Here is a 12,023-nt window from a genome sequence, read left to right as displayed (position 1 = left end):
CTAGGATTATAGATGTGAGCCATGGCACCCAGCTTAGTTATAATTTTTAAGTGCCCTGGCTATTGAATTTGGAACATTAAATATACATAGTAATGTGTGCTTTCTGAACTCCTTTCAATAGCAATAGGTGCCACTTAGTGCAATCACTGTCTATAATCTAGCTTGCTATTGACTTCGAAAACAAAGCATGTATATAAATATTCCCCACTGTCCAATAGACAGTTTTAAAATATAGCCAGGTAGATGAGTAAGTGATTGAAATAAAATGGGATAAGTATAATAAAATGGAATGGAATTCAGTAAAAATCTGTGATTCTATAAAATATAAAGATTTCAGTAAGAATATATAGCCTTTGGGAAATAGATACATAACCTTTTTGACCTCTTATAATACTTTTTGGTTGTTACTCTACTAGGTTGGTTTTGTTTTTTTTTCATGTCTTGAATCTTAATTGTACCTTGAAGAGATAACATTTTTATTGTATTAAAAATACTTTGAATAAAAATAATTTTGCTGGGTGCTAGTGGCTCATGCTTGTAATCCTAGCTATTCAGAGGCTGAGATCTGAGGATCACAGTTCATAGCCAGGCCAGGAAGGAAAGTCCATGGGACTTTCATCTCCATTTAATCACAGAAAACGCTGGAAGTGGTGGTGTGGTTCAAGTGGGAGAATGCTAACCTTGAGCAAGAGAAGCTTAGGGGGACAGCACACAGGCCCAGCATTCAAGGTCCACAACCAGCATCAACAACAACAAAAATTATTTTAACTTACCCCAAAATATTTCTTCTTAGTCTCCTTTTCCCGGTGATGATGAAGAGGAAGTCTTCGACAGTATTGTAAATGATGAAGTAAGGTATCCAAGATTCTTATCTACAGAAGCCATTTCCATAATGAGAAGGGTAAGAACTAAATTTAAGCTAATTTTTTTAGCTGAATTGTACCCTAACTAAATCCCCCAACAACAAGATCCTCAAAGAAACAACTGCCTGATTAACAAATGGGTAAAGACTTAAAAAGATACTTCTCTAAAGAGGAAATAAGAATGGCCAATAGACACATGAAGAAATGCTCAGCCTCTCTAGCCATAAAAGAAATGCAAATCAAGACAACACTGAGATTCCACCTCACCCAAGCTAGAATGGCTATAATCAAGAAATCTAATAACAACAGATACTGGAGGGGATGTGGCCAAAAGGGAAACCTACTGCATTGGTGGGAGTGTAAACTTGTTCAACCACTCTGGAAAGCAGTGTGGAGGTTCCTCAAAAGACTCCACATAAGCTAGCTCCCTTATGACGCAGCAATTCCACTTTTGGGTATTTACCCAAAGGATCACAAACAAGGTCATACCAAAGCTACCAGCACAACCATGTTTATCACAGCATCATTTACCATAGCTAAGATATGGAACCAACCCAGATGCCCCTCAGTAGATGAATAGATCAAGAAAATGTGATACACACACACACACACACATACACACAGAAATTGTATGCCTCCGTCAGAAAAAATGACATTGTCTCTTTTGTTAGGAAATGGAAAGACTTGGAAAAAATCATATTAGGTGAAGTAAACCAGGCCCAAAGAAACATAGGTCCCATGTGACTAGTACATGTCTAGGACAAGCAGAGTAGATCAAAGGGTATGTACATATGACTATATGAAATAATGTTAACCAAAATGTACCCCAAGACAGAGACACAAGAGTTTTGGGTTTTTTTTTTTCTTCTCTTTCTTGCTAGTGTTTTTTTTTTTAATGTACTTACAATACACTATATGATTCTTTTGTTTCTATTGTATGTTCTTCCCCCATGGTATAACCCCTGTTTTCACTGGATTTGATGCTAGTGCTCTGCACCTTCTATATATATTTTTGTAATTTAGGGAGGGGAAGGGGCATTGCAGAACGCTTAAATTAGGATGCAGGCTGACCCATTGTGACGATGAGATGTACAGGACACTATATTGAAAACAAATTTTAGAATGTCGGGGGTGGGGGGACAGAGGAGTTGGGGAGGTGGGGAGGGAAGTGATGGTAGGGGGCAAATAAAGGAGGAGATAACAAAAAAAATTTAACTATCAGTTCGGATACTCAAATCTTACTGAAGAATGTGAGAAAACGTTGCTTTGTATGTTACATAAACCTTTAATATTTTAATTTCTTTAATAAATAGAAAACATTACGATTAAAAAAAAAGAATTGTACCCTAGTGGTCACATGGAACCAGTATTAACTTGTTCTAAAACTGGACAAATGTACATCCATAAAAGACAAATATAGACTAGTCTCTTTGACATACATAGACACAGGTCAAGTGGTAAACAGCCACCTGCAAAAGCTGATTAAGAGAACATAAGCCCTGAGTTCAAGACCCACTACCAGCACCAATGTTTTTTTAACATTTTAAAATTATTATTACAAAGGTGATGTACGGAGGGGTTACAGTTACATAAGTAAGGTAAAGAATACATTTCTTTTTGGACAATGTCACCCCTTCCCTCACTCTCCCAGTTTCTCCTCTCCATAACCGCCCCCCCCCCACACACACAAAGTATATAGTTCATTTTCAATATAACAGCACCATTTTTTTTTTCGGTTGTGGGGCTTGACCTGGGCACTGTCCCTCTGCTCTTCAGCACAAGGCTAGTGTTCAGCCACTTGAGCCACAGCACCACTTCTGGTTTTCTGAGTGGTTTATTAGATAAGAATCTCTTGGGCTGGGCTCCGGGCTCACGCCTATAATCCTTGCTATTCAGGAGGCTGAGATCTGAGGATAGCAGTTCAAAGCCAGCCCGGGCAGGAAAGTCTGTAAACTCTTATCTCCAATAAACCACCCCGAAAACCAGATGTGGCACCGTAGCTCAAGTGGTAGAGCGCCATAGCTCAAGTGGTAGAGCGCTAGTCTTGATCTGAAGAAGAGCTGAAGGACAGCGCTCAGGCCCAGAGTTCAAGCCTCGCAACTGACAAAAAAAAGTCTCTTGGCCTTTCCTGCCCAGGTTGGCTTTGAACTATGATCCTCAGATCTCATCCTCCCTGAGTAGCTAGGATTAGAGGCATGAGCCACCAGCACCCAGCTGACAGCACTAAATTTTTAAAAAAAGAAAAATTAAATCAGGAACCATTTGTAACTCAAATTGAGTAGCTCATTGAAAAGATCACACACCTTGATTTAGTTAAGTTGGTTTCATTCCATCAATACAAAGATGATTTAACAGTTTAATATATGTAAACCAATAAATGCACCGTATTACATAGAATAATGAAGAAGAGAGAGAGAGAGAGAGTGACAGAAGGAAATCAGTGAATAAAAGAAACCTCTTCAAGGGCAAAGAACTTGTTATTACTCCTTTCAAATATTGTAATGAGAAGTAAAGAGTAAAATAAAGTATAATAAAAGTAAACTTAATGATTTCAGATTGGACACAATTTCCCAATAGATGTTTGAAAGCTTTTTAGTTCATACTTGCTGCATTGTTTAGACAAATAGAAACAAAAACTACCTAATTTTTTGAAAGCTATAAGGATTCTGTCAATGAAGTTTATTTTATTTTAATGGTTTTAACTGTTTTTTTTGTTTTGCTATACTAGCTGTTAAGAAGAAATCCAGAAAGGCGCCTTGGAGCCGGTGAGAAGGATGCAGAGGATGTAAAAAAGCACCCATTTTTTCGGGTAAGAATTCAAGATTTTTATGTAAATATATATGTGGATCTCTCTAGCACAATTACAAGTAGTAAGCCTGGTCATTTTGTGTTTTGTAATACAGCTAGTTGATTGGAATGCCCTAATAGACAAAAAAGTCAAGCCTCCATTTGTACCTACCATCAGAGGCCGGGAAGATGTTAGTAATTTTGATGATGAATTTACCTCAGAAGCACCTATTCTTACTCCACCTCGAGAACCAAGGATACTTTCGGAAGAGGAACAAGAAATGTTCAGAGATTTCGACTACATTGCTGATTGGTGTTAAGTTCCTGGACACTGTGAAAACAAGCAGACTGGCTTAACTCAGAAGAAGACCTCTAACAAATAGCGTCCCTTCTTTTGCTCTCTGTGCCACCAACAGCTTCTATGGGTTTGTTTTGTTTTCAGAAAACACATGAAGATTTGTGCAAAAGTACTATTTTAATAATTTCTTGAAAACAGGCTTCATAGTGTTTTCAACATGAATCTGAGCACTGCAAAGAGTTTCATGGCATTTAGGCTGAATGAAAATTGGTCTTGAAAATCCTTTACAAATAAATACTTTTGGATCATTACTCTTAAAAAGAAGAACAGACGCTCTTTCACAGTCTCTCCCTATCATTGCCATAAGCCTGCCTTAAGTGAAAGGAATATTAATTTTCTTTTTTTTTAGAATGGAAGAAGTAGTGTTTGGAATGCTATTATGATTCACATAAAATATGATTGTCTAAGGCAATGCTCTTAATTTTTTAAAGAAATTACTATAATAACAAAATATAGTGACAGTTTATACACCTTTGATGGCTTGATCTTTTTGAAAAACACAATGAATTGTTATCTTTTGTAACTTTTCTACATTTATCAGGAGAAAAAATTTTATTTGCCTTATCTTTACCAACTATGTAACAGAGCTTTCAAACAAAGCTACTTGCCAAATAATTTTTTATTAAAGATGCTGACAGACTGGAATATCAGCATTTACTTAAAATATTAAGAAAGAGAACCAATATATTGTATGTGATACTCATCTCAAAGTGTAAACACCAAGTATGTCCAGTCATTTTCCAAAATCAGTGACCCTGAATATCCCTTTTTTGATATGCATTCTACAAATATCACCCTAGGTCATCTTATTCTGTGTCTGCTGTAGAAGGGAACTATATTTTGGTTTCTTTGTATACATACATGCTGTGAACATGTATCTGTACAGGTTGTAATGTATTCTGTGTTGTAGGCTTATTTAATTTCACTACTTCATCACTTTTGTACAGTGGCCAAGCAGACACCTCAAACTACAGCATTTATATTAAGTGCATTTGTACATTTTTGGGCCACTGGATCCAGGTTTTATATTGGCAGTTACTGAGGGCAAAAGCAATATATTGTAACAGAATGTATAAGTATTTTTGATAAAACAGTCTATATTTTATAAAAAAATATTATAACACTAAAGCTGTACCTCAAAAGTCTCAAAAACAATTTGATCACATACTTTTTACAACTTTTCAGTAGATAGATTTGTGGTTTTTTAATTACCCTTATTGGCTGTCCTTTTGTAAATCATGACTTTTTCTCTTGCCTAGAATTGGGGGAGTGATCAATTTACTTTGGTTCCCCTTCTAGTCTAGGATTTCATTTGTTTTCCCCAGTTCAGTAATAGCATCTTTAATCCTATGTTTATTAGCATGTTACAGTCATTATACCTCAGGAATATCAAGTTGGTAACTAACTATACTGAATTAACAAATTACAGTGAGCTCATCTCTTTAAAACTGTTTAAATACGGAGAAAAACCTGAACATATACTGATTTATTAAGAGGTAAGCTTAAAATATTTTTATATATTTAAGCCTTTCTAGGTTATATTGGCATGTTTTTACTCTGCTCTGAGAACAATTAAGTGTGCAGAGATAATGCCTTCTAAATTGATTATTACCCAAGATCCTTTGGGAGACAAATTTATAAAAATAATAATATGTTGTTTAAAGTTACTTTAAAATGCCAGCTAATTTCCTTGGAAAAGATAATAAGGAATTTAGTGTAATTGTATGGCTTTAGTTTAACAGTGTTAATACAAATTAAAATGAAACACTAAATACTTTTGAGGTACAGTTTGTTCACCTTTGCTGGTTCTGAATTATGCATACAAAGCAATGTCTAAAGTGGACTTTTAACATTAAAAACTGACAGCGTTTTATAACTACACAATGTACAGAAATTTTTTAATTGAAGTCAATCACTAAAAAATTAGAGGGTGGGATATATTCACATAATTAAGCTAAAGAAAGCACTAATTTTTTCTGTAGTTTTAAATATATATATATATTTTAGTGATACTGAAAATTTTAAGAATGTAAATATATTTTGGTATTACTATACATGTATGTGACTGCTCAGCACTTTGTAAGGATATTAGAATATTTTAGATTGGTACACTATGCATCCAAATGAAATGTGCCTTTTTATGTCATTCTAAGAAAAAAGTGTTTTGCAGTCATAAATTACCACAAATGCACAAATTAAAGTTTAAATAGATTGAAATATATAACTTTGGTTTTAATTATTATTTCCTTCTAAAAATTTACTAGTAATTAAAGTATTTATTAGCTTTATTGTGTTCAAGATCTTTTTATAAAAAAGCAACCTTTTAGCTAGTACTTTTGGGGCTGGGGAAGTATAAACACATAACAATTCAAAACATATTATCTACTGAGAAAAAGTGGGGAAATTCATATTTTACTTCTGTATAGTCAATAGTCCTTTCATTCAGTAAATATTTATGGATGGTTCACAATCAATAGACACAGAACAGTGCAATTTTTTTAGTCTTACTTAAAAATTGCAAATGGAATATGATAAAAATGTAAAATATTCAATGTTCTCTCTGTAACACAAATTGAGGCTTTAATGAAATTTTTCTTTTCTTTCCCCATCCCAACCTTGTCAGTAGCTCTCATTGAGATTCCTTATGCCTCTTTATACACAGTATATTTTGCTATTTTTCATTCTTAGTCATTCCCTTTTGTTTCTCCCCTCCTCCTCAGTCCTCTAAACAGTCTCATAGTTCAGATCATGTCCTGTGTGTGAATATTGTAAGTATGTACATTTGTGTGTACATATATATGTATGTGTATATATATGCAGTTACACACATCAGTATATTTATATCCATAAACATATGCCCTTTAGGATTTAGCTTTCATAAATGAGTGGAAGCATACGATATTTGGTTTGGCTTGTTCAGTATCCAGTTCCATCCACTTTCCTGCAAAAGACTTAAATCTCACTGTTCTTTATATCTGAGTAATCCTCCACAGTATATGTACCATATTTTCTTCATCCATTCATCAGTTGTTAGGCATCTCAGCTGAACCACAATTTAGCTTTTGTGAACAGAAATACAATAAATAAACATGCTTATGCAGGTATCTTTGGAAATATGCCCAACAGTGGTCTGACAAGATCATAAAGTAGGTCTATTTTAGGGTTTTTATAAAAACTTCCATACTAATTTCCATAGTGGTTTATTGCATTTGCCCTTCAACGGGGTTTATGGAACACACACACACACACACAAAACGGGGTTTATGGAGCACACATACACACAAACAACGGGGTTTATGGAACACACACACACACACACCAGCTAGTGTTTGCTTTTTATTGTTTTCTTGTTGATTGTCATTGTGACTGACTGGAATGAGGTGGAATCTTAGTTTGCATTTTCTTTGTGGCTGAGAATAAAAAAACATTTCTTCATGTATCTGTTAGCTATTTACCCTTCTAAGAACTGTCTGATCAATTTGTTTGCCCATTTATTAATTGGATTATTTATCCTTCTGTTGTTTAATTTTTTAGCTCTTTGTATATTTTGCATTTTTTAATCCTTTACCTGTTTAGTGACTGGGGAAGATTTTTTTTCATTCTTTGGGTTGTCTGTTGTTTCTGGTTATTGTTCCTTACCATGCAGAAAACTTTTAATTTGATGTAGTCCCATGTGTCAGTTCTTATTTTCTGGGAAATAATTAGCTGTGCCTAAATAACTCCCAGAGTTTATTATGTATTTTCCTGTAGATTTAAATTTTTAAGTCTTAGTTTGAGTTCTTTTTTTTTTTGCGGGGGGGTCCGGTTGTGGGGCCTGGGCACTGTCCCTCATCTCTTCAGCTCAAGGCTAGCACTTTACCACTTGAGCCACAGCGCCACTTCCAGCTTTTTTCTTTTTGCTGATGTGGTGCTGAGGAACCGAACCCAGGGCCTCATGCATGCAAGGTAAGCGCTCTACCACTGAGCCACCTTCCCAACCCTAGTTTGAGTTCTTTAATCCATTTGATGTTCATATTTGAACAGGGGATAGATATAGGTCTACTTTTAGTCACTTGCATGTAGATATCCAGTTTAATCAGTACCATTTTGGAATAGGCTAGCCTTCCTCCGTGTATGTGTTTGTGTTCTTTGTCAAAAATTTGGTATTTGTAGCTGGATATCAATGGCTTATGCCTAACTCCTCAGAAAGCAGAGACCTGGAGGATCACAATTCAAAGCCACCCAAACAGAAAAGTCTGAGACAATCGATTTCCAGTTAAGAAGCAAAAAGTCATCTGGAGATTAGGTTCAAGTAGTAGATTGCTAGTTGTGTACAACTAAGCCAAAGCTTGTGGCACTCTATTCAAGCCTCTATTTACTGGCATACACCCACATACACAAAAATATTAGATAGTAATAGCTGTGTAGCTGGGTCTTTTATTCTCTTCCATTGGTCTTACCTGTTTTTTGTTTAACAGTTTTGTTTATGTTTTTCTATTACCATACTGTTTTTGTTACTTTGGCTCTGTAGTATAATTTGAATAGTGGTATTATAATACCACCAGCATTGCTCTTTTTATTCAGAATTACTTTTGCTATTCAGGGACTTAAGTTTTTAGATTTTTTTTTATTTCTGTGAAGAATGTAACACTAATTTTGGTGGAAATTACATTAAATCTGTATACTTTTTAGTAGTATGGCTACTTTCATATGATACTAATTCTGCCCATCTGTGAGCAAGGGTGAGGGGAGTCTTTCTGTCTTCTGGTATCTTCAGTTTCTTTCTTGAAGGATTTACAGTTCTTATTGTAGAATTCTTTCACTTCCTTGGTTAAGCTTATACCTAGCTATCATATTGTTTTGAAGATATTGTGAATGCAGTTGTTTTCCAGATGTCTTTCTCAGACTATATACCACTGTTGGTATATAGAAAAGTTACTTTTGCTGGGGACTGGTGGCTCATGCCTGTACCCTAGCTACTCAGGAGGCTGAGATCTGAGGATTGCGATTCAAAGCCAGCCTGGACAGGAAAGGCCATGAGACTTTTATCTCCAATAAACTACTCAGAAAACTGGAAGTGGCCTTCTGGCTCAAGTGGTAGAGTGTTAGCCTTGAGCTAAATAGCTGAGGGTCAGCACGCAGGCCCAGAGTTCAAGCCCCATGACCAACCAAAAAAAAAAAAAAAAGATATTTTCGAGTGTTAATTTTATTTCCTGCTAGGTTGCTGCAGTTTGGGGTAGGATAAGGATATGATTTGACATCTTTACTATTTGAGTCCCTTTGATTTGTTTTTCTTGCCTTATAGTTCTGGCTAGGAAATCCAATACTATATTGAATAAGAGTAGACACACTTAGTTCATTCCTGCTTTTGGAAGAAATGACTTCTCTTTTTCTGTCATGTATAGCTCTTATGATCAGGTGCATTCCTTCTGCATCTAGTTTCTTTAAATGTGCTTATCAAGAAAGGATGCTGAATTTTGCCAAGCTTGATAGGATCATGTAAATGTTGTCCTTCATTCTTTTCCTGTGCCTCATGTTTATTGATTGACATATGTTGGAACATCCTTGGATCCCTGTGATAAAAGCAACTTGATCAAGGTGTATGACTTTTTTTGGTGTCAGTCTTCAACTTGAATTCAGAGCTTGGGCACTGTCTGTCCTTTTTCACTCTAGGCTAGCACTCTGCTACTTGAGCCACGGCTCCACTGTGGGACTTTTGGTTGTTAATTGGAAATAAGTCTCACAGACTTTACTGCCTAGGTTGCCTTCAAGCTGCCATCTCCAGATCTCAGCTTTCTGAGTAGTTAGGAATAGAGATGTGATATACCAGCACTCAGCTGGTGTACTTTTTTAATATGTTCTTGAATTTGTTTTACAAACATTTTCTTGAGAATATCTGCATCTTTCTTCACTAAAGAGACTGGTCTACAATTCTCTTTTTGGTGTGTTCTTGGCTGATTTGGGAATACATGTTACACCGACTTTACTGAATGAGTTTGGTACCATTCCTTCCTTTCGTTCCTTTAGGTAGGCACTCAAAAGTTACAAACTTTTCTTGTTAGTACTGTCATTGCTATATCCTTTCTCTTGGGAAACTTTCTGCTATTATCTTTACAGATTATCACTATACTTCCTTCTTCTATATTCATGATTCATAGTTTTTGTCTTTTGACTATATCCCAGGGTTCTTGCAGATTTTGTTTCAGTGCCTTTCACTGATTGATATAATAGTCCCATTTTGTCTCCTATCTTTGATACTCTATACTTGTTCTGTTCTCTTAGCTCAGATTTCAGTTGAGTTTTTAATAAAGCCTATTGAGCTCTTTATTTCCAAGATTTCAATTTTTTCTTCAGGATTTCTGTTATCTTTATTGAATTCTTCATATTATATATTTCATTCAGCTCTTTGACATCTTTTTCACTTCAGTTACTCATATGGTTGCATTCTCTTTTAATCCATTCAGCTTCTTGTATATTTCATCTTTCATTTTCATTTTTGTCATTTTGGAATTCATTAAAATTTGTCTTTAATTAGTATCTCTTAAATCCTTTATTATGTATTTGTTAGCTTTTGAGAAAGACATGCTGTCTTGTTTACTCATGAGTTTTATGATATTTACTGGGATTTACATATCTGGAGCCTTCTCTTTAGGTTAAGATTTTAATCTCCTGTTTCCTTTTGGTTTATGACTTTTCAGAGACTTCTTAAGATTAAGCAGTGGATGGTTTATGATGTATTTTTTGTTACTAGATTGAAGAGTATGGTTCAGTACTCAAGGGCAGCCAACTACCTTGTATAAGAGCAAACAAAAAACAGTACATTTAGATAGTCCCTTCAATGACCACATATATTAAAATTCTGAGTTATAAATTATATAACTAGTTATGTATAAAATGTTCATGGATCTAACAATAGTTCATATTTTAAGTTGAACAGTTAAAGGCAATAGAGAAGCAGAGAACTGAAAGATACATGAAAAATGAGTCCCAAATACATCAAAAAGATAAAATATAAGGAGGTTTAAAAACTTGTAGATTGCCAGGTGCCAGTGGCTCAAGCCTATAATCCTAGCTACTCAGGAGGCTGAGATCTGAAGATCACAATTCAGAGCCAGGCCAGGCAGGAAAGGCTATTGGGACTCTTATCTCTAATTAACCACCAGAAAAATAGAAAAGGAGCTGTGGCTTAAAGTGGTAGAGTACTAGCCTTGATCAACAAAGCTCAGGGACAGCACCCAGGCCCTGAGTTCAAGTCCCACAACTGACAAAAAGATACATAATGGCTACAAGTTTTCCAGATATTATGAAAAATATGTATAATATTCTCCCAACAATGTGAATTATAAACGAATCTATGCATAAAACCATTTTAATGAAGTGTAGACTACCAAAGAAAAATGTTTGAAACGACTCAGAAGAAGAATCTATACCCACACAGAGAAAGACTAACACCTGAGTTCTCAACAGCAGCAATGGAGTATGGCCTGCTGCTTGCTGGTAAGCAAATGTAAACCTTGAATTATGAGCTGGGCACTGGTGGCTCATGCCTGAAATCCTAGCTACTCAGGAGGCTGAGATCTGTGTATCACAGTTCATAGCTAGCCAAGGCAGGGAAGTCCGTGAGACTTTTATCTCCAGTAAACCATCAGAAAACTGGAAGTGGCACTGTGGCTCAAGCAGTAGAGCACTCGCCTTGAGCTAAAGAGTGCAGGGACAGCGCCCAAGCCCATAGTTCAAGCCCCACGACCGATGACAAAAAAACAAAAAACCCTAGCATTACGTTGAAAGTAAGAACTGTGAGAATAAGCAAATACTTTTAAAAGAGTATTTATTATCATGAGTGCTACTCTACTATTCTAAAAGATATGCTTTAAGGAGGAAAATAATCTTAGAAGGATGGTAAAAGATATAATAAAGTTTTATGGACAAATGGTAAAACTAAGGGAATGATTGGATTTTTTTCAAGTTAATGCAAACTCTGGATAGAGTAGTAAGGTATAGTGAATCAGAACTAAAGATTTCTGCAGTTATTGTTA

The 12,023-nt window shown here is 35.5% G+C and overlaps 1 protein-coding gene across 2 annotated transcripts in view; it reads left to right on the top strand.

The window, feature by feature from the left end:
- Positions 1–6,290, top strand: part of Pkn2 (protein kinase N2) — a 122,076-nt gene extending 115,786 nt beyond the window's left edge. Inside the window, exons 20-22 of one of the 2 annotated variants that reach the window (XM_013024713.1) lie at positions 794–901; positions 3,592–3,672; positions 3,767–6,290. In XM_013024713.1, coding sequence (XP_012880167.1) covers positions 794–901; positions 3,592–3,672; positions 3,767–3,970 — 393 coding nt within the window. In that variant the 3' untranslated portion in view covers positions 3,971–6,290. Of the gene's footprint in view, positions 1–793; positions 902–3,591; positions 3,673–3,766 lie in introns of those variants that run through there. The other variant, XM_013024714.1, reaches the window with a different exon arrangement.
- Positions 6,291–12,023: the final 5,733 nt, after the last annotated feature.

Source organism: Dipodomys ordii, unplaced genomic scaffold, assembly GCF_000151885.1.
Source record: "Dipodomys ordii isolate 6190 unplaced genomic scaffold, Dord_2.0 Scaffold78, whole genome shotgun sequence".
Lineage (NCBI taxonomy): Eukaryota > Metazoa > Chordata > Mammalia > Rodentia > Heteromyidae > Dipodomys > Dipodomys ordii.
This window is presented reverse-complemented; position numbering and strand designations above follow the sequence as displayed.